This window comes from Lemur catta, chromosome 10, assembly GCF_020740605.2.
Source record: "Lemur catta isolate mLemCat1 chromosome 10, mLemCat1.pri, whole genome shotgun sequence".
Classification (NCBI taxonomy): Eukaryota; Metazoa; Chordata; class Mammalia; order Primates; family Lemuridae; genus Lemur; species Lemur catta.
Genome location: NC_059137.1, coordinates 27,547,123 through 27,570,713, shown reverse-complemented (window position 1 = coordinate 27,570,713; position 23,591 = coordinate 27,547,123). Strand labels below are relative to the sequence as shown.

Genomic DNA, 23,591 nt, shown 5'->3' with positions numbered 1-23,591 from the left:
CCAGCCTGCAGGGGCGAGTGGCCACACTGGGATCCAAGTAGGGAGCAGAGAGGAGGTGGAGGCAGGGGAAGGGAAGACAAAGAAGAAAGGAGGGGGAGAGGGAGGGGCAGGAGGGAGCAGGGAAGAGGGAGAGGAAAGGGGGAGGGAGGAAGGAGGGCCCAGAAGGAAGGCGGAGGAGGGAAGCCCTCTGCGTGAGCTGGCTGGGGTTACTCTAGGTCAGTGCCCTCCAGTCCCCAGCTCAGGTTTCAAGATCTCTACAGTCTCTTTTGCTCTACAAAAAAAGGACCCACAGCAATCAGCTGCTTTAGAAGTGCGTGGAGGAGGCAAAGGAAGAAAAAGGAGAAGTAGAGAAAGAGATCACGTCAGCACCCTGGAATGGGAGATTCTTAACCAACCAGGGTGGGCAAGCCGTAGGGGAGGGAGGAAAGGGGACAAATTCTAACTCGTGGATTTACTCAGCCTGAACTGGTCCAGACAGAGCAGGACCTTGAAATATTTCTCTGCTGTAAAAGGGCTGGTAACAAACACACTCCTGGGTGTCCTAGGGTATTGTTACTGTTTTGCTTTGTTTGCCTGATGTTGGGGCTCCACTTTCTTCTTGAAGCATAGCTGTTGACTGCTCTCCGAGATGGCTGAGCCCTCTTTGGGAAGGCCTTGTTGTTCAGTGCTTGGGAAGAGAGGGTAAGGGCTGACAGCAGGCCGGCATGTGGGGTGCTCACAGCCTCAGGACCTCCTGCTGTTCACCAGCACCTGGGCTTCCCACCCCAGGAGAAGTTTCCTTCTCTGCCATGAAGGCTTGCTGAGGGACATACCCGAAAGAGTTCAGGTTTTGGAGTCTAGTTAACCAGACTCAAATCTCAGTTCCAGAATTTTCTAATTATGTGGCCTTGGAAAAGTCACTTAGGCTCTCTGAGCCTCCGTTTTTCCATAACCCACCTTCCTAGGAGTGTGGGTTAAATAAGCACTAATGACACCAACTGTGTTAAGTACCTGGAATACTGACTCACACATAATCCAAGAGAAAATACAAGTTGAAAATTAAACATGTCCAAAGTAAATGTTGATAAAGTCATAGATGACAATCGGTGAAGAGTTCCCGAGAGAAACCAGAATATTTAAGGTTATGCCCCCTGAACCCTTTGAGGCAGGCACCAGGGAAGCCAGAGTCTTCTCTTGAGACCGAGGGAATAGTCTAACTTTAGGAACCACGTATTGCTTCCAGTATTTTACATGTAACATGAACTTGTATTAATTCAACAAACTTTTTTTTCTCTTTTTTTTTTCTTTTTTTGAGACAGAGTCTCACTCTGTTACCTCGGATAGAGTGCAGTTGCATCATCACAGCTCACCGCAACCTCAGACTCCTGGGTTCAAGCGATCCTCCTGCCTCAGCCTCCTGAGTAGCTGTGACTATAGGCATGCGCCACCACGTCCAGCTAATTTTTCTATTTTTGGTAAAGACAGGGGTCTCGCTCTTGCTCAGGCTGGTCTCAAGTCCTCGTACCTTGGTCTCCCAGACTGCTAGGATTACAGTCATGAGCCACCGTGCCTGGCCAATTCAACAAACCTTTAAATGGTTACTGTCCCCAAAACCCTAGTGCTGTCATTCAAAAAAGTCATACTTTTCTCGGTGCATGTTGAAGGCAGGACCCTGTAACAAGAGAGGTGCAGTGTGAAGACACAATCCCTGCCCCAGCCTTCCAAGAAGAGAAGGCCAGGGGGTTAGGTGGGCAGAGTGATTACCTCCAACCCTCTCTGCCTCTCCAGAATCAGTCATCAGTAAAATCAGGGGTAGAAAGAGACATCACTCCTCCTTCCCCAGATTCATCTTCTAAGGCAGTAGCACACCTGCTATGATTTGCATGTTTGGGTCCCCTCTCTAAATTTATGTGTTGAAACTTAATCACGAATGTGATGGTATTAAGAGGTGAGGTGGGCCTTTATGATCCAGTCACGAGGGCAGAGCCCTCATAGGTGGGATTAGGGCCCTTAAAAGAGGGCTTGAGGGAGTGGAATTGGCCATGGCATTTGTCCCCTCCAGAGGATGCAGCAACAAGGTGCCACCCTGGAAACAGAGAGCATCCCTCAGCAGACACCAAACCTGTCAGCACCTTGATCATGGATTTCCCAACCTCTATAACTGCGAGAAATAAATTTCTATTGTGTATAAATTACTCAGTCTCAGCTATTTTGTTACAGCAGCACAAACAGAATAGAACAACACTCATGTCTTACGGAGAAGAGGGAAGGTGGGAGAGGTTGCTGGAATCCCCTGTAATAAGGACTGAGGTCAGCTGATGAGAACCTGAATGGTAACCAGATCCCAAAAGAGCCAGTGGGGACTGCAGCACCAAAGGGAAAGGGTGGCCTGGTCACACTACCCAGACCGTAGCCAGGCTCAGTCAGGCAGAAGCCCAGAAGGAAATGAAACATAACACCAAGGAGGTAACAATGGTCCAAATGAGTTCTGGACCTAAAGAGAAAGAGAAGAAGAAACAAAGAACCAACGTCAGAAAAAGCAAGAAAATAGCTGAGAAGAGAACTCTGCATGGAGGGCCCTTTGTGAAGATCAGAGTGCCCCCAACCCACAAACAAGGGAGAGGATGCCCAGAAGACAAAAGGAGTGAAGAGCAGGTAGAAGATCAGAAGTGTGAAGAACTACAGAGTCCAGAAACAGGAAAGATGGGACCCAACAGAAGGGACAGAGAGACAAAGGAAAAGAGAGTTTGAGGCATTCAGTTCTCACTGATGAGCTGGTCTCTGATGGAAAATGAGACCAGACACTCCCAATGCACACAGCAGTGCCACTAGAATCAGCCTGCAGGGGCCCTGAGAAGTCAGGGAACAAAGAGAAGGAAAGAAAGACATGTTAGGTCGCTGCGGTGGCTCACGCCTGTAATCCTAGCACACTGGGAGGCCAAGGCAGAAGTTTGCTTGAGCTCAGGAGTTCGAGACCAGCCTGAGCAGGAGCAAGACCCCATCTCTACTAAAGATAGAAAAAATTAGCCAGGCGACCAAAAATAGAAAAAAAATAAAATTGGCCCAGCATGGTGGGCACACGCCTGTAGTCCCAGCTGCTCAGGAGGCTGAGGCAGGGGGATCGCTTGAGCCCAGGAGTTTGAGGTTGCTGTGAGCTAGGCTGACACCACGGCACTCTAGCCCGGGCAACAGAGCGAGACTCTGTCTCAAAAAAAAGAAAAAAAAAAGAGGAAGACATGTTTACAAGTTAGGGACTTCTCAGTCCCTGGTTAAGGAAGAATTGTTAATATATATAATGTATAAATAAGTAGCTTAATTTTTCTGATTTTTTAAATTAATAAAATGTATTAAGGGACATGGTAGTGCTTTGCGGGCAAAGAAAAGTGACTCATATTTACCGAATATCAGACACATGATCTGTATTATTTTCCAGAATCCCTAAAACAAGTTTATAAGAAAGGTATTATTCTTCCCATGTTTCAGATGAGGAAACAGACCTGGAGAAATTAGTATCTTGCTCAAGGTCACAGAACAAACAAGCAGTAAATTTGAATCCAAACAGCTTTGACTGCAAAGCTTTGGTTCTTTCTACTGCATCAGCAATTAAATGAATTGCTTTACTCTTTAAAAAATGCTTCATCACAATTTTGGCCTCCAAAGCTGGTGATGCCACCTATGCTTCCTGGTGTCGGAAGAAGGCAACACAGCATCAGAGTATGGCAGAAAGACACTGAGCCTCAGAGTCAGACAGACCTGGATTCAATTTACAGCTTTGCTCTGTGACCTTGGGCAACAGACATCACCCTTTCGAGCCTCGGTTTCCTCCTCCATGAAAGGGAGATAATAATACCAACTTGCTAGTGCTGTTTGAAGCCTTGAATGTAATACTATATTAAAAATGCAAAATGGCATCCTTACCTGGTGCAATTTAGTCTGTTGGACAGTGTCACTCTAAAATTGCCTTTTTTTGTCTCAATGCAACAGTGATAAGAGGGCCAGAAGTTGGAAGCTTTCAGTGAGAAACAAACCGGACTCCCAAAGTGCTCTTTGCCACCCACGGGGTAAACAAAACTTATACTGGAAAAGCAGGAGACATGCAACACTGCTCTTGATGTTAACAATTCAAAACTTTTTAAAGGCAGTCTGATATTTGTGGGGTACATGCTGTTCTGTAATCCAATGCAATTGTGTTTTTTTTTTTATTCTTGTCTGGGTAAAGCTGACCTTTGATTTGATTTAGCCCAAGCAATATTTCAACACTGCAGTGAAGCATTGCGCCCTCCTGATTACAGTCCAGCTGGGGCCAGGCCCCTGCCCTGGATGGAAACCAATAGCCTAGGCTCTGAGATTCAGCCGAGCTCTGACAGGTCTGGGAAAACTCATAGTAGGTAGAAAGGTTTCAAAATATGAAACTGCAAGACCCCAAATCAAAACTTTTGACAAGTGCATACAGCACGTGAATTGTAATCACCCAAAGATTTCAAAGAACTTCCACTTGGATGACATAACATTGACACATATGTCATCAGATCTCCAAACAGGAGGATACACTAGGGGCTGACAAGAACAGAAAACAAAGCTTGGGGCTGTAACCTCCACTCCAGTGGCTGCCCGAAAGGGATGAGGGGGTTCAGACAGGAAAGGAGAATTGGCTGAGAGTCACAGGATGTTCTTTCTAGACGGGCCTTGGGAAACACACATTCCACCTGTGCCTGAAGCCAGGAAGTGGAGGAAGTCTGGCATTTCTCTCGGAAGCTCTCTTGTCTCCTTTCTCATCCCAGCCCATCCATGCCCAGTGCCCTGTGACCTCAGGGAAGTTTCTGGCTATCCAGGGCTGCTCTCTTTAGGATTTAACAACAGCGGAGCATAAATACTGGAGTTCTAGTTCTATTACTGCCCCTTGCTGGCTGTGCTTTCTTAGGCAAGTAACTTGGCCTCTCTGAACTTCAGCTCCTTGATGTGCATAAAAAAGAATAAAATCCCCTACGTTATATGATGGTTTCAAAAATGCAGTGAACTAAGGGACAAGCCTGGTACTTATTATGTGCCAGGCACTATACTAAGTGCTTTGCCTTTATTAGTTCCTTTGTTTGCGACAACATTCCTGAAGGAGGTGATATTGTTATCCCATTTTGAGCAGACTGAGGCACAGAGATATTATGGAATTATCCAAAGTCACACAGCTGGGGAGCAGGAGAGCCGGGGTTTGAACCCAGGCAGTCTGGCTGCCGAGTCTGCTCTCTTAACACTAAATTGTACTGCCCTGGGAATATTTACAAGATGTTAATTTTACACCACCTCCCCTCAACCCCTGCTACAGCCAACTATTGTGCTGTGTCACCAAAGCCCCTCCGTCCCTGGAGCTCATGGCGTTTTGATTTTCAAAGATCAAAGCAGAATCAAAGGTCCACACAGAGAGTTCTCGGTATTACCAGTAATTCTGACAGCCAGAGATGCGTGACCCTTTTCCCTAAGTAAAGTCCAATATAACCCTCAGGGCTCATTTCCCAAAAGTCTTGGTCAAAGCCACATCAGAAAGGCCAGACAAACCAGATCTGTACTATGAATGTGTAAGAAATGGTAAGAAATGGTGGCCGAGCCACTGACCCCACACACGAGTCCAGCTGAAGGGAGAGAGAAGCTCATGCCCGGAGTCAGGCTGGCGGGTACCCGCAGCTCTGCCCTAGTCTCTCCCCCTGTCCCATCCTGCTCAGACCCTTGATCTCAACAGTGTAGGATGTCCCCCAAAGGACTGTCACTGTCTCCTGACCAGTGACAAAATGCCCAAAGTTCCTCCTTATTCTTTCCTGGCAACATCCTCATAAGTTCAGAGGGCTTTACATCCTGCAGAGAAGGCATTTCAAAAGCCCCTGAACCAGGGACCATGGGAGACCAGCTGTAGGCCTAGTCCTCACTGGAGGAGGCTGAGACAAGGTACCCTAGGCCGTGGCAATGAGCCATGTAGGCTGTGCACTACCCAGCCTAAAGAGCACAATTCTCATGGGGATGCCATTCATATGGACCATGGTATACACATACCCCAGAAATGTGACACGTGCCAGCCCTAGGTACAGCCTGAAAGCCATCCTTCAGCTGTCTCACCTACTTGTCCTGGCTGAATTCAGCAGGTCCAGAAAATGATCTCCTGCAGGCCCACAGAGCACCCCCTGGGTCTCTGTAGTTAAAAGGCGTTGGTGTGGCCGTAACTTGGGACAGGCCCAAATACCTGGAGAGCTCAGATCTTGGCTGAGGACCCATGCACAGGGGAGATTGGCTATCTGGCTTCTAGCCACACCACAGAATCCACAGCCCTGTCCATACCACTTGGGTCACAGCACAGCTAAAACAGATGGAGAACTTCCACAAGATACCCCACAAGCCTAGGACTTGTCCTTAGACCAGCATAAGCAATGGCAAGGCTGAGAGAGCAGCCATGGGGGATGCAGCAGTGGACAAGGGCCTAGCTAACTATGGAAATGGGGGGCAGAGGGGCATTGGGGGACTCCTTAGAGGGGTTAGGGGTGGTCTACCCCAGGAAGGCAAGAGGCGTCAGCCCCTGCAGATGCACTCCCCAACTGCCAGCAGAGTGGGAAGCCCTGACCCATCACACAGAGGCACCCGCTCAGGATGGCCTCTATTCATGGTGCCACCTGGAGTTGAAGGAGAGTCTGTAGTCAAGATCCTGGGAACGGGAAAGGGTCAGGCATACAAGACAGATGTCTGAGTGGAGATGTTCAGCAGGAAGCTGTCAGGTGTCACTAAGCAATGCATTTTAAGTCACTGAAAAGGAAAAAATGGTAAAGACAAAGAAGGCAGCAAAGGGACACCTTATCCAGCCCGGCCCTGATTCTGAGCAGCACCAACCCCAACAGGCAGGCCTTAGCTGAGGCCAGTCTGCAGTCGTCCCACCCCACAATGCCAGATTCACCAAATGGACACTGTAGGTGGCTTAGAGTGGGGAGTGAGGCAGGGGCTGAGGAAGGAAGCTGACTCCCTGTCCCCCTGTGCCCTGGCAGGAGCATGTGCAGCTTCATGAGACCTGCAGCTGACAGAATTGGGCAGAAGGGTAGCGGAACTTAAGAAAAAGAATTTTTTTTGAGAGAGAGACAGGGTCTCATTCTGCTGCCCGGGCCAGAGTGCAGTAGCATCATCATAGCTCCCTGTAACCTCAAATGCCTAGGCTCAAGCAGTCCTCCTGCCTCAACCACCCAAGTGGCTGGGACTACAGGTGTGTGCCACCATACCTGGCTAATTTTTCTATTTTTTTTGTAGAGACGAGTTCTCAAACTCCTGGCCTCAAGTGATCCTCCCACCTCAGCCTCCCAGAGTGCTAGGATCACACCAAATTGAAAAAGAATATTTTTTTTAAAATCCTACTTTTGCAAACTTTACAAATATATATCACTGTGTAAACACATTGCTAAGACCCCCTCAGAGGGCCTTGAAAGGAGTTATGAAAGTGAAATGTTTTTACCTTCCCAGTAAATCCACTTTAGGCCTCTGGGTTCATGGCTGCCCTTCCAGTGAAATTCTGGAAGGCAAACTTTGTGGAAGAAAGCCAAGACTGTTTTAAGTACTTTTGTCATTATCATTAATTTTTAGCTCTGTTGACCTGGGCTCACACAAGGGAATCAACTCTATAATTATATGGACTCACTTTTATTTTCTCTCACCTTCATTCCACAAAGATTCACTGATGGCTTACCTAGTGCCCGCCACCATGCTGACGCTTGCTTGGGACAGAACCACGAGCAAGGCCCCATCCTGTCCTCACGGGGCTACAGACCAGTTGGTCCCAGGTGATCCCCCACCCAAGGGCTGACCAAGTTTCCAAGATGAGGCATTTTTAGGTTGTTTCTCCAAAGTCCCAATTTCAAGGCATGGAAACTTGAGGCCCAGAGAGATTGAACACAATGGCCAAGGCCAGTCCGGCAGGAACAGAAGGGGAAGCAAAGCAACTCAGATGCGTTATGTGCCAACTGTGTGCCATGAACACCCTGTTAGTCACCCACAGGCATCATCGGATTGAATGCTCGACGACCCACAGGGCAGCCAGTCTCCATATTTCAGGTAAACTGAGGCCCTGAAAGAATCAACCCTTGCCCGAGGTCCACACCACATGAGGGACAAAGTCTGAATTTGTTCCCAAAATGAATCTTACTACAAAGCCCAAAACTCTTATTCTCATACCGTGTTTTCCAATCTTCAGTCATTTACACACTGCTCTCCCAAGTTTTACCATATTCACATAAAATGTTTCCTTTAAATTAACTTTATTTTTTTTCCTATGGAACATCCTCCTAAGAAATATCTATGAAACTGTAATTTTATATGGGCTAAAATTAAAGTTATCATTCATACACTGCCTGAAATCTCAGAGACCACACAAACGTCACTCGGAGAAACGCCGTTGCCAGTCTGCATCTCAGAGACAGAACATAGACATGTCATTCTCGGGTTCCTGAGAATGTATCCAATTTTTACATTTCCTTTGAGTTGCAGTCATGATAGGGATTTAAGAAGAATGAATGCTCCTCACAATGACTCCTGAGTATTAATGTAGTCACCACTCAACCTGTGTGCTCATACTCTGGCTTAGGAAGAAAATAATAAAACATTCAAAAAATGCCAGGGATGAAAAAACTGGATGAGGCAGCTCTGTAAGCCTTCCTCCTTGGATTTCTGATCAGGATGACTGCAAGGATCATTAGAAGATTTGCACATGACTTAATTCCTACAACCAGAGGCCTCCCCAGTTGGAAAATTATTAAAACAGCACAAGAGAGCACTGTAGAAAGAGAACCCTGTGAGCAGGAACTTACTTAGCTGTGTTATATTCCCAGAATATCCCTCCCATGGTTGTATAAACTTGAAACAGTCACTTCCCCCTTCTGGATCGATTCTTCTCTAGAGTAGAATATAGACAGGGGCCACATTTGTTTTGTACACTTGTGTGTCTCAGCACCTTAAAACAGTGATTGGCACAGGTGAGGTGTTCAATAAACACTGATGCAATGATTAAATCAATCAACCTATTTATCTATGAATGAACTAAATGGTCTGTAAGATTTCTTCCAGTAAGTTGGAATAAAACAATGTTCTAGCCCCACAAACTGTGAGAATAGAAGAGAGTCTCTAACTAGAAAGCTCCATATTCACAAGACATCTGTGGATAGTCCACGGGACTTAGCAGATGCAAGCTGAAAGAAAGAACAAGATAAATCCTCCAACTGGATCCCAGAAGCAGGAGCCCAGTGGCCCAGCACTGATAACCACACAGGCTGGGAGATCTCTAAGAGCCTGAGGGGCGGTGTCCCCAGGGGTCATTAATCTCCATTGGACTGGACGGACCTCAGCCTCTAGCCTTGGTCCCACACTTACCAATGACTCGGATGAGAACAAAGAGAGTTATTTATCAAATTCCTAGAAGACAGGAAAGAACCAGCAGATATAGTACACACCAAAATCAGAATCTAAAATGGTTTGGGTAGGATGAGATGGTATAGGGAGTCTAAAAATGTAAAATAGAAAAGAGACATCTTCCCTTTAGTTCAAAAACCCAACAGCACAATTAAGAAATGCAGAACCAGTAACTTTTAATTCTGTGTATTTAAAAGAATCTGTGATGTTGGTTCACTGCACATGGAATATGAGTCAAGAGGATGACATGAATGCCAAAAAGCCTAATGTAATCTGAGTTTGCATTAACAGAAATACAGCGCTCACAGAGCAAGGGAGGCAAAAGTCTCTTTCTCCTCTGTGCTAGAATACTTTTGTAATTTCCAATAAACTTCAAGAAGCACACAGACGCACTGAAACCCAATCAGAGGAGAGGCAGAAATTGAGAAGAAAAACATTCCCGAAGAGGAATGGAGGACATTGAGCTTAGAAAAATCACAGACTTCGTGAAAAGAGGGAAAAAACACACAAGAGCTGTCTTCAAATATTTCAAAGGCAATAGAATTAGACTTATTCTCTAGAAAGTATAGCAATGTAACAAATATTTTCTGACAATTTGAGCTGTCAACACCCAGAATAAGCTACCTTATAAAAAGTAGATCCCTGCCCGGGGAGGTGAGTGTGTCAGTGCAGGTAAACTTAGGTCTGTAAGTAGGGATCTACAATGATATATCCCAGCCTCAGATTCTCTCTGAAATTGACAGAGTGCTAATCAATATCAGCAAAAGGTTACAGATTTCCTGCAGGAAGAAACAGCATTTCTGTGCATTTCCCTCTAAACTGAAGCCTGGCTCTGTGTTGCAAAACAAGAAGGAATTTAAGAAATAGCAGCAGGGCAGAAAAGGGGACATACTAGGTGAAGAAGGAGATGTGAAACAAGGACTGACATGACACAGTCAAAATCAGAGGGACCTTCTCTCCTCAGATCTGTGCACACAGGTGTGTGGTTTTGGGACACAGGTTTGACTTTTTTCCTCAACCTTAATTCATGTCTCTGGTTGGTTTAAGAAAATAGTGGTGTTTCTAAGGCAGCCTCCAGGAAGATCTGAAACTCTGTCTGATAACTCTCCTCCATGAGCCAGTCTATTTCAACAGCCACACATGGTGAGAGGCAAACGAACAAGGCAGGACACTCAGAAATGCTTCGCTGTCGTAGATGAATATTGGCCTCCATTTACAGAGCGTCCACTGTGTGCCAGACACTGCCCTGGGTTTTTTACATTGCAAGTTAGCTATTATTCTATAGCTGAGGTTATGAAGGCTCGGAGATGTTAATTGGCTTTGCTGACATGTCACCACCCCAAAATAATCCCAGTTCACATTCACCAAGTGCCTCCTACATGCCAAATGCTGCTTTTAAGCAATGAAATGTTTTATTTCATTTATTCCTCATAACAATCTAGATAGGTTCTCCTACAATGCCCATTTTATAGATAAGAAGAGGTGGTTCAAAGGGTGCTGACTAATCATTCACGAAGTCAAGCAACCACAAAGTAATACAGGCTGGCACTGTTTCCACTGTACCACACTGTCTCTGGGTGACAGAGGAAGTACCCTGGGCTCTGTCCCTGGTCAACCAGGCAGGGGCCCTCCAGTAGATCAGGAAGGACTGAGGCTTTGATCAGTGGTTGCTACCGCTCTGTATCCTGCACGGGAACAGACACTCGAGTGCAGGACAACCTGATGGCCTGGACATGCAGCCAGAAGTGGCCCAGCTGGGAGCTCCAGGTACAGCCACACCTCTCTCTGCTGTGCAGAGACACCTCTTCTGTGCCACCCCCGACACATCTTCACTTCCTTTTGTCATCAGACCCGACATTGCCCATTGCCTCTTTTCCTGCCCAAGGAAAGAAAGCACAGTTCTGGCTGCCCAAGAAAAAGCTCAAATCTGAGTTTGGTTTAAGCTCTAGCATTTTATACCATTCCTTCTTTTGCCAAATGGAGTGGCCTTTCAGCAAAGACCAGCCCCCTCCAACCCTCCCCAAACACCAAACTGAATAAAAAGTACTTCCCTGGAGCAGTGGCAGTAGTTGGCCCATGACAAGGAGGAGTAATTTATCACTGACATTGTTTAGAACCACCGGGGCATGGTGATAATAAAAAGTACACCAACTTTTAGTCGGCTGCGTTACTTTTTAGAATTCTTTACAGACCATTTGCACCACTATTGACTGCACCAGTGGACTGCTCGCGCCAGCCTCTGTCCCTTTGGCAGGGCCACTGCCCGGGAGGTTGCTCAGCGACTTCGGCGGCCAGTGCCTCAGTCAGCAAACCGCGTCTTCTCAGACACCTCCTCAGCGGCACGCAATAAACTGCCTGGGTACTTACCAGATCACAGGGAAAGATTTCACTTTTAAAGATCACAGTTCAAATGCTCATCAGACTAAATCAAATGACTAGGGGAAGATGAATTGCATTTTCTTTTTTAGAAATAAATGCTTAACTTTCACTTATCCATATCAAATTTCAACTTTAATTGCTATTATATGCACAGAAGTATCTCCTGTCTATAAACTTGTCCATTCACTGCAACCATATGGCCAACTCCAAAGAAAATACAGTTTGTACCCCTCGCTGTCCCTAAGGCCAAGGCTGTGCCGTTCCTCTCTGCGGATGTTTCCTCTGCCTCCCCACAGGAGACTAGTCCATCACGGTGGCAACCGTTTCCCCTAGTTTCTTCTGCAATACCTCCTTCAGAGGGGCCCCGCAGCCCAGCCACTGAGGAAGAAAACCCCACAGGGAGGAGCTAAAGGGAACAAGCCCCAGGCCACTTGGGCCGCAGTCTCTCCCTGGTGCAGGTCAATTGCCAATTACAAACCAACGCACAGAAGGCTTTTGCTTACTTGAGGTGGAATTCTCAATCTGCTGTAACGTTCTCAGAACTTTGTGTATGTCCTTCATGCTGGTGTCCTTCTGGCTATATAAAAGAAGCCTCCGGGCATCTGAGAACAGGCGAGACACACTGCAAAGGGTGCACGGAAAGAAGAAAAGCTCTAGTTAGGCCAGCTGCCTCTCCCACTTTCAGAAAATGACTACCAGGTGCACATCCCGGCCTGGCTTCCAGGCCCTCCACGAGCAGGCCCTGGCCCACAGCTCCCCCCAGCCCATGTCACAGATACCCTATGCTCCTGGCCACCCACCCATCATCCCTATGGCCAGTGCCCTTCCCCATGTGTCTGCACACCCAAATCTTACCACCCTTCAAGGCCCGGCCCATCAAACACATACACACACGCATATACATGCAGATGCACATCCATGCCCCGAGGACCGACTTATCCCATGGGGCAGAGTAGGGTCAGAGCCTGGGGCCCAGGATACTCCTAGGGGCACACAAAAATGTCCTAATTTCTTTTAAAATCAGAATTAAAAATTAATATAATAAAAATGCATACATAATAATGAATCTTGCCTGGATTATATTCATTTTTATACCAACACAGTCATAAAATATAATTTTAATATTTTTGTATGGAAGAAGCAGCCCGGGAATGCTACAAACTCTATGGTACATGAAAATTATAATGTGGCCCAGCCTGCCCAACTGCAGCTCCCTGGGAATTGTAGAAACATATCCCACTATCTTTAGTCCACTCTAACTCACGTCATGGTTCTATGCATTTGAAGAATCTTCAATGTCTCATTTGGCAGACACTTATTAAGCCCATACTTATGTGGGGTATTAAAGCCAGCAGCCAAGGATACAAACACAAGGGAAGCAGCGTCCTGCCCTGCTCCAGGAGCTCACACCCAGGGAACAGAAAGACCTGCAGATGACGCAGTCTGGTAAGGGCAGCGACAGAGGTGACCTGATGGAGAGAGGACAGAATTCTCCCAACCTCGGCTGTGTGCTCCTTGAGGGCAGGAGCCCTTCCAGCACGCATCTTTGTACCCGCCTCTGCCCCTTGGCTCCTAGAACCAGCCGATTCAGACCCACAGTAAATGTCTGCTGAGTGAGTGGACTGATTAACAGATGGAGCTAACGTGCTGTGTCTCTCTCCCCTGCTTCCAGCCAGGGTTTGGAGGAATGTCCCTAACCACACGGCTGTGAGCTACATACCATTGTTACTCCTAAAACCCACCAAAGTAAGGTCCTGGTGGCAATTCTCCCTTCCCTCACTCTGCAGACTTTATCACACAACTTTTACAAAAGCAACTTCACTCCAATCCAGCCATTCAAAATCCTCCAGAGGAGGAAGGAAGGAAAAATATTGGCTTACAAGTTTGGGAAAGAAAACCTGATCTGGTACTTACATGGATTTGTTAAAGTTTCCAATGACCCCAGGGGCCTCACCAGGAGTTGGGTAACGGAAACAGGGGTTGTTAGCATTGCAGACGATCCCCTGAACCCAGGGAAGTGTTCCTGCAGAGGGCATGGCTTTATTTGGAAAGTGGCCTGTTAAAATCAAGAATAAGAAAAAATCAGGGAGAAACATTAATTCTTTTAAGTGATTTTGAGACTCTACCCATACAATGCTTCATCCCCTATCTGTCTGTCCCATTCCACACATCCCAGATTCCTGCCTCCTCTGGACTAATTCAACCCAGAGTTGAAAACTTGGCATCAGATAGCAATTCTTAATGTACTTGACATCATCTGGAGAACGGAGTTCATGACAGAGGGGTCTAGATTAGACCACGTACAGAAACCTGGCTTGCAGCAAGTGCTTGGGCACCACCAGTTCATCTTCCACCACCAGCCTCACCTCTCAGAGACACAGAGGGGCCTTGGGCATGTGCTAAACCAATTCCTTCACACCCCAAGGAGGAAACCACAGTAAAGTGGCCTATGAAGGACACTCAGGGACTCAGCAGGCAGGACTGGGAGTGGAACCCACATCTCTAGATCCCAATCCAAGCCCCTTCCTCACACCTGCAGCCTCCTTTCTAATCCAGCTCTTCTCAGTCCCCTCAGCGACTCTCCTCTCATTGGTTTTCCAAACATCTGTTAGTTTCACCTCCTCTGCTAGCTCAAAAGCTCCTCAAGGGCACCTAAAAACATCTGGCGTCAGATGTCATCTGTGAACCTTCATGTGTTTTGTTATTGTTCTGTCATTCTTCAAAACAATGAGGCCCTGGCAAGGCGCAGTGGCTCACACCTGCAATCCTAGCACTCTGGGAGGCCGAGGCAGGAGGATTGTTTCAGGTCAGGAGTTCAAGACCAGCCTGAGCAAGAGTGAGACCCTGCCTCCAAGACTAAAAGTAGAAAAATTAGTTGGGCAACTAAAAACATAATAAAAAATTAGCCAGGTGTGGTGGTGAGCATCTGTAGTCTCAGCTACTTGGGAGGCTGAGGCAGGAGGATTGCTTGAGCCCAGGAGTTTGAGATTGCTGTGAGCTAGGCTGACACCACGGCACTCTAGCCCAAGTGAGAGAGCAAGACTCTGTCTCAAAAAAAAAAAAAAAAAGAACACACACAATGAGGCTCCATCCCCTAGGGCATCTCCTTGCTCTCTTCTCCCTTCTTTATGATGAGCTTCTTCCAACAGGATGATTGGGTACATTTGGGCTGAGTCCTAGGATTCAGTTTGGCACTGTTTGGTTTGTGGCAGTCATTCATGGGTGCTGTTTATGAGGACTGGGATAAATGTGCCCCAGGCAAGGGGCTCTTAACCCAAGGGCCTGTTTTTGTTTGGACAGAAAGGCCATAGCTCCAGCTTTCCTCGTATTCTCAGGGTTGCCTGTGACCCCAAAAGAGTTAACAGCCATTAAGAACCACAGCTCTTGGTGGTGAAGAGCAAGCAGCCCCAACAGCTTTGGGGTCAAGCCCATTGGGATTCCTGTCCAGTCCCTGCAACTTGCCTAGCAGCAACTCTGGCCAAGTCACTGACCCCCTAACCCTCAGTTTTCTCATCTGAAAAATGGTGATAAAAATACAATCAACTGTACAGGGCTGTGGTGAGCACAGCATGAGCTCTTACAGGCAAAGCACTTTTGCATAGTGCCCAGCACAGACAAAGGCTCAATGAATGGCCCTATATTTCAGGCACAAGAGTGATGAGGCTACAATAGTTCTCACTCTACTGTTGTCCAGCCGGAACATTCCTTCCATCTCACAGCTACCACCTTCCTCTGAAGCAGGAACCTTGTTTTACTCATCTTTCTATTTTCATGCAAATGTGCAAGTGGAGTCTTCCCCAGAAGTTAACCCAAAACCATGTCTTGCTGTACTTTGCATTTCAGTATTGGGCCCCTTCTATCTTTTTCTTCTATCCATACTCCAACTAGAGGGGCGACATCCAAAGCAAGGATGTGACAAGATCTGATCTGCAGGGACTCTGGCTTATTGAACATTTACTCAGTTAGTCTCCTTATCTCTCTGTTAATAGTTCAAGGAAAACCAAACAAGGCCTCTTGCCTAAGTCAGCTGTTCCTCATTTGGGGGATATTTATGTAACCCAACCAAATACTCGAAGGACCAAAAGATTCTCCCCCTTTCAATGCCAGGAGATACTGGCACTCTGGACAGGGTGGTGTAGGTCAAAGGCAGCACATAGCAGTGACTGTGAAGGTATTTCAGGCTACTCCTTGGCGGTGGAAGCAAAGGCTCTTCCTCATATGTTGTACCCATCTTATTTGCAAACAAAAGCAGGATGAGGAATAGCACTGTGTGCAGAGGATGACAATCAAATATCATAATGGACTCCTGTGACCTAGGAAAGTTATTACAACCTCAATCACTCTAATCTGAACTGGAAAAGATTTATGGGGAAGAATGTTATACCAGTCTTTTGTTCCCAGAGACATGACAGCTCTGCAAGCTTCACCACAGCTTTCAACTCTGCCCTTCCAACTAAGTCCCTGGATGGTAATGAGAACAGAAGGTCAGGTTGCAAAAAGTGCACAGATATACAGGAAAAGTCTTATCTGCCTCCTACACACACAGGAATTTCACAACATACCTGAAAATCCACGGTATGGAGTCAGAGAAATCTGGATCAAAACCCAACAACTTGCCCAAGATCACAACTCAGTGAGGGACAGAGGCAAGATTCAAACAAACCCCAATTTGTCTGATGCCAAAGTCTAAGCTTTTTCCACTACACTATCTTGCCTGCTTGTGATCATTCCAGAAAGAAAATAGTCTAGTGGATGAAAAAGCTGAGTTTGCCCTAAAACACATACTCCAGTGGGGCTTGGAGTAATGTTTAAATAAAATCAAATATGCATTTGTTCATCAATCAACAAAATCTCTTTGGGGTTCCAAAAAAGAAAACATAATTCCCTCACAGGCATATAAACTGAGTATAGATTTCATTTTATGCTCCTTTCCTTATTTGTAAAATCAGAAAATCCCATCTAGGGGAGTGTTGTTGAGGTTGTGTATGTGTGTGTATGTTTAACTTGAAATGTATGATGTGTATTAGCAGATTACCATGTAAATAACTGCTGCTCTTTGCTGTAAGAGAACAGGGACCTGACCAAGAAACACAATTGATGGGTGGCCCGGCCCCATAGCTTTCCTGGAAGAACCGTATCCTGTAAGCCTATGAGTCTGGTGGGGGGGTGGGCGGAGCTGCTTAGTGGCAGGAAAAATCACGGGGGCAATGAATCTGGGGTCCCACCTAAACCTCCTCATAAATGTTGATCTCTTCTATTTGGACATTTCTTCAATGTCAATCCATCCGTTGAGCCCAGTCATACATAAGAGAAAGACTGTGACAGTAGGATGCTAACACCAACAATAATTATATGAGGTAGGTATTACTATTCCCTTTTTTAAAAGAAGCTAAAGTCACTTGTCAAGGTAATATGCCTAGTGAATGCTGAAGCCAGGATTTGAACCCAGACAACCCAACATCTAGAGCTTGTGTTCGTAGCCACTACCGTACTTTCTATGTTCACTGTAAAGTTCATCATCCAAACACGTGATTGAGAGTCAGTGACCTGAGTTTTATTTCATCTCTATCACTCACTAGATGTGTGACCTTGGACAAGTCCCTGCACCTCTCTGAGCCCCAATTTACTTATCAAGAAAGTAAGCAAATGATAATAATAATAAAGTCTATTATTCAATGTTTCTATGAGAATCAAATAAAATAATGTTAGTCAAACTGAGAAGTTCTACACAGATGCTGCTTAAAATTATGTGTTTCATAATTCCTAACTGTGTGATTAAGACATAATGCATATGGAAAAGACTGGATGTTGAGCCATTGCCTTAAGGGTGCTTTTTAATCACCACTTTCTGAACCATCAGTAAGTTTACTTTATTTTCATCATTTAAAATGTGTGAAACAGATGTTGGCTATTGTTATAATTACTATTATCACCATTCATTAGCACTGAATATAGTCTCCTGAGTTCACACCTTCTCAGAAAACCAGAAACCTGGATTTTCTGTTCCAAACCATTTGTGGCATTTCCTGAAGAGAGCATCTTTGGAAAAGCCAAATTTAGCCCATGTTCATTGCCTAGATTTCCCCAGCCGATGGCCTCAGGCAGCATCCACAGTTACTCACATTCATGTTGTTCGTAGGGTGGGTAGCTCAGCCGAACAGAGATCAGGATCAGGAAGATAAATAGAGGCCAGGCCACTTCCAGCAGCAGCTGACACTGAGTGGAAAATAAAACAATACCGTGACTTTAAAAAATAACATGGATGCTTAATGCCACTGGACTTTCGGAAATCCAAAGAAAAGTTCCTTCCACAATTGATCAAACTTCCCAAGTCTCTCTCATCACTCTCAAGCTTTAATAGCATCGAATTGTTTGCATTCTCACCCTGTAACATACCATTCCTTTCCCCTGTGCCTTCCTTAAGTAAGGGAAGCTGCTTCCCATCCTGCTTTCTCTGGCTCACTTTTATTCATTCTTCAAGACTCAATCAGGGGTAATTTCCTTTAACCTCAGCCTGAGCTGAAAGTCTTTCTCCTGTGCTCCCACAGTAACCCATACACACTCCTCCCATGGCTTTTTCCTTAAACCCTGAAGTCATCTGTTTCTACCCCTGGCTTCCTCACTGTGCTAACAGCACCCTGAAGGTAGGTACCTTTGCATTCCCAGACGTAGCACAGTGCCAGGTACGTAGCCACTGTTGTTGAAGGGAGAGGACCAAGGTAACCTGCTGTGCTAAATACAAACCACCCCGCTCCTTCAGCTGCACACAAAGTTGCTCCCTGTAGGGCTGAGAAGAAGATTTCAAAGGACAGTGGAAATTCACACACAGTTCCACATTGACCTGTGTGCACCCAGGACTGGAAAGAGCTAGGAAGAGTGCGAAGTCCTTCCCCAGCCATCCAGGACTGGTTGCCATCTTCTCCAGTGAGTTAGAAGACCAAGTAGGATCCACTGGTTAAAACAATGAGTTTTCTCTCAAAGAAAACCCTGCCTCAATGAGTTCCCAGGTGCTCCATCAGCAGAGCAACAAGATGGAAATCACTAGATATAATTTAATGGAACCAGTGGTGTTTGGACAACTAGTTACACTGCCTGAAGTCTCTCACTTCTCCCACTCCTTTCATTTCTAGGTTCCAACATTCTAATTAGGAGGAACACCAAAGAGCCCGTAAAGAGTCATGGGGCCTTGTGTTTAAGAGTAATTATAGCTGTGGCTTCAGAGTCACAAAACCAAAGAACACACTGGTATAAAATCTCTTTTTTTTTCTTTTTTTCTAAAGCAAGTTTTTGTTGATCTTCAGGTCCATATATTTTTATTGTGGAAAATTTGAAAATTAAAAAATTGCAGAAAAGTTTTTAAAAAGGTAAATATAAATCACCCTTAAGCCTATCTCCCAAAGATAATTCCTAGTAAATTGAATTAACAATGGTTCTCTGCTAATATTCTTTGTCTTTTTTATGCAGACATAAATAACATTTTTCTCTACAAAACTGACATTATACAGCATATATAATATTGTGTCCTGCTTTTTCATTTAACATCATACCATGAGCACTTTTCACAACATAAACTATTCTCTTAATATATGGCTTTTAACAGGCACTGGATGTTTCATTCTATGACTGATCATAATTTAACCTTTTTGCTATTGCTGGTGTTTCAGATTGTTTTGGGATTTGTTTGTTTATTTGCTGTTTGGTTTCTGATATTTTAAATAACCAGTTCTTAATTTCCAAAGACTTGTGATATCATTCTACATTAAACTCTTTTTAAGATCTTTTTGGAAGGCAATACTTGGCAATACTTGGCAATACTCAAGATAATAACAGAGGATGTACTAGGATGATAAGAACATAGGTAGTGTTTTTAATACTTTCCTGTGTTTTCTAAATTTTCCATAATGAGCAAGTATTACTTCTCTCATGGAACAAAAAATACACTGTTACCATAAAGCTATGAAGAATAATTTGTGTAGACAGCAGCGCATGAGGAAGGAAAAAAAAAAGGCAAATGGATCCCTCTCTGGAAGAAAGCATGCTTACAATGAGATCCTCAAGAAAAAAGATGGGGCTGGTTCGTCTTGCTAATATTTCTGTAAATAATCGCAAAGAGTCAACATACACTGAAATCTCCAAGCTTGCAAATGACATTCAGCCTTTTCCTTTTTTTTTTAATTGAGAACATCTTTTAATTCTGTAACATTTTTAAGTTGACATGTATGTATTTCAAAAAAATATCATGTTGTACACCTTAAATATATACAATTTTTATTTTTCAGTTATGCCTCAATAAAGCTGGGTGGGGTGGAGGGGAGAAATGCAATTTCCTTTCTGCCAAAGAACACAACCATGACCCTATGACAACAAACTTCTCTACCAGCTGAGCTGGGACTCCCTCCTCTGAGCTCCCCAGGTGCTCTATGCCTTTATCAGCACTTGGCACAGCAGGGGCCCTATTTATCTATGAGCTTCTCCCCTAGGGTCACTCTCTTCTCACTGAGCCTGCCACATGATAAGCGCTTAAAAATGTTTGTTGAGTAAGGGAATGAACTGAAGTTTATAAAATAATGAACATGGAAACAGAAATCAGTTGAGCCCTTTGGGAAAGCAATTTGGCAATATGTATTCAAAAGTCATGTTTATCCCCTTTGCCCAAGTAATCTTCCTGGGAATTCATCCTAGGGAACTAAATTTAAAATATCAAAAAGCAGTATGCATGAAGTTATTCACTCATTGAAACATTATAATTGCAAAATATCAGAAACAACTTAATTGCTCGGCAATAGGGAAATGATTAAATTATGGTACATCTACTCGACAACATATTATGCAGTCATTACAACAATGTTTATGAGACACAGACACAGTTAACCATATAATATTAAGTGAAAAAAGCAGAATGCAAAATTGTATGCATCCCAAGCTTGCAACTAAATAAAATCACTTACAAATATTAACAGAGACAGGAATAAAACTTTTTACAAATGGCACAACTGTAAATGAATTCAGAAAAGAATAATGAACTCAGGAAAAAACACAAAATAAAATGAAGACTATGAGTAAGATAAATAGTCATCAACCTTCAAGCTCTGAAACTATCATTTGCCTTTATTATTTCAGGATAATTAGTAGCTACCATTTATTTAGAGCCCAATGTGTACTAGGCACATTTTATAAGGATTACTTCATTTAATCCTCAGAACAACCCGGTGAGGTAGGAACCACTATTGTCTCCATTTTATATGTGGCAAGGCTAAGGCTCCAGGAAAGGTAAATCACACAGCTAGTCAGTGGCAGGGTTGAAATTAGCAGCCAACTCTGCCCAATTCAGGAGGCCACATGCAATTTTGACACAGCAGGTAGCTCAGGTAGGAAATGGCCCCTCTAAGGTGAAATGGTCTAAAAATACCAACAGTTTCCATAGAGGTAAGATGAAATCATGGCCTGTAGATTTATAATAGTTGCAGCCAATGCTAAGCACCTACTGTGTACTCAGGGAGTTTTGTATATCTCATTCCAATATCTAATTCATGATAACCCCACGAGGTAGGTTGTATCATTACCATTTTAGAAGCAAAGAAACTGAGGTTTGGAAAACTTATGAGCCATGAGAGACTGCACCGTTTGAACCTAGATCTACTGACCCCTAAATTTGTTCTTTTGTGCCCATCATGCTGCCTCTCAGAAAGCTATGTTTGGGACATATCTCTTTTAAGATATGCCACTTAAGTGAAACCTAACACTTCCCAGCCCTGCTGAGCACTGATCTGACCCAATGAATCAAGGCTTATGTTCAGACATCTCTGCAGCCCCCACATCTAGGAGGCTGTAGGGTAGCAGACGTTGAAAAAATGTTGGTGGGCTGAAAAAATGAATGACCTTCCCCAAGACACTGACAACAAAGGACATAAAGAAAATCTGAGAAACCACTTCCAGCAGCTGAAGCCAGTGGGTATAAGCAGATCAGGGAAAGAGGTAAGAAAAAGATTGCTAATAATAATAATGGCTAATACTTAAAAAGGTCTTATTTTATCCCAGTGTTCTAAGTGCCTTATAAACATTAACTCATTTAATCTTCAAACCCTAATTAGTACTATTACTATACACATTTTACAGACAAGAAAACAGAGGCTCAAAGAGTTAATAAATTGCCCAAAGATACAAGACTGGTAACTGGCAGAGCCGGGGTTCAAAGCCAGTCTGACCCAAGGGCCCCTGCTCTTAGCCATTAAGCACCCAACCTCCTAACGCCCTCTGCACTCACTGACCACAGCATGTAGACGCCTGATCTTTCCAAGTCCTTGCTGAGTGAGACACTAACATGAATGAATGAATGAAGAGACCACCGCCAAAGCTTACACACTCAAACCAAGAACTCATGAGAGATAAAATTTAATTTATGCCCTTTTACCCCAGACCTCTAAAATTATTCCTATCATTGAATAAAGAACTCACGTTCCATACTCAGAGAATGTTTTAGGTATTTCTTTTCCTAATAACCTCCCGGTAGAAACCTAACTTGACTTCTTCCAGGAATGCCATTCTGGCTACACTCATTAACAAAATCAGATTTCTCCTCCCTCTCTAAGCTCAACACTTTTCCTAAACATAGGCCCTCATAAACAGCTTGGAAATAAGGTCGATCCTTTGCCATTATCAGCTCCTATAGAAAATGCTTCTAAATCTTGCTTTGGTCCCTACACACCCCACTCCATACCACCCCGCCACCATGGGGTAGGAAGACAGGGAGGAACACTGTTTTCAAAGGGTGTTTCTCTCCAAAATCAAAGCTGCTCCGGACAGCACCAAAGCATCACTACACACTTCCCATATTCATTCTTCCTCAGCTATAACACAGGGATAATATAAGCAAGCACCTCTAGAGCAGGTTTTCTCAACAGCAGTACTATCGACATTTGGAGCCAGATAATTGTAGTGGGGGCCTCTCCTATGAACTGTAGGATGTTTAGCAGCATCTCTGGCCTCTGCCTCTAGCTACCAGCAGCACACACACCTCCAGGATGATGAAAACTAAAAATGTCTCCACGGCCGGGCGCGGTGGCTCACGCTTGTAATCCTAGCCCTCTGGGAGGCCGAGGCGGGTGGATCGCTCGAGGTCAGGAGTTCGAGACCAGCCTGAGCGAGACCCCGTCTCTACTAAAAATAGAAATAAACTATCTGGACAACTAAAAATATATATAGAAAAAATTAGCCGGGCATGGTGGCACATGCCTGTAGTCCCAGCTACTCGGGAGGCTGAGGCAGTAGGATTGCTTAAGCCCAGGAGTTTGAGGTTGCTGTGAGCGAGGCTGACGCTACGGCACTCACTCTAGCCCAGGCAACAAAGTGACACTCTGTCTCAAAAAAATAAATAAACAAATAAATAAAAATAAAAATGTCTCCAGACATGATCAAATGCCTCTGGTGGGTAGGGGAAGAATTCCCCCCTGTTAAGAACCACTGCTCTAGAGTTTTGTGAGTATTGAATGTCATTTCATATAAAAGGCTTACAGAGTCCATCCCATCATAGGTGTCATTATCATCACCATCACCATGTTATCCAGTATGCATCAAACCATTCTGGAATAATCATTCAGAGCCGTGCCAAACTCACACACCATAGATGTTCACTGTTCACTTCAGTATTCATCCCTGACTTTCGCTGCTGGCTGCAGACGTTCATATACCACAATCCAGTCACTCTATCAATGCATTTAGCTACCTAGCCTGAGGATACAGTCACGGTGCTCTTAAACCCTGGAAATTTATCCCTATTAATTGAAGGGGGGCAGGGCAAGGACCATGTTCAAAAA

The 23,591-nt window shown here is 44.7% G+C and overlaps 1 protein-coding gene across 1 annotated transcript in view; it reads right to left on the bottom strand.

Annotated features, from left to right (window-relative positions):
- Positions 1-23,591, bottom strand: part of ABCA1 (ATP binding cassette subfamily A member 1) — a 128,867-nt gene that overhangs the window by 78,303 nt on the left and 26,973 nt on the right. The window contains exons 3-5 of the mRNA XM_045563837.1: positions 17,901-17,994; positions 13,693-13,834; positions 12,282-12,400 (exon numbers count right to left, since the gene is read on the bottom strand). Of these exons, the coding sequence (XP_045419793.1) occupies positions 12,282-12,400; positions 13,693-13,834; positions 17,901-17,994 (355 nt within the window). The remainder of the gene's footprint in view (positions 1-12,281; positions 12,401-13,692; positions 13,835-17,900; positions 17,995-23,591) is intronic.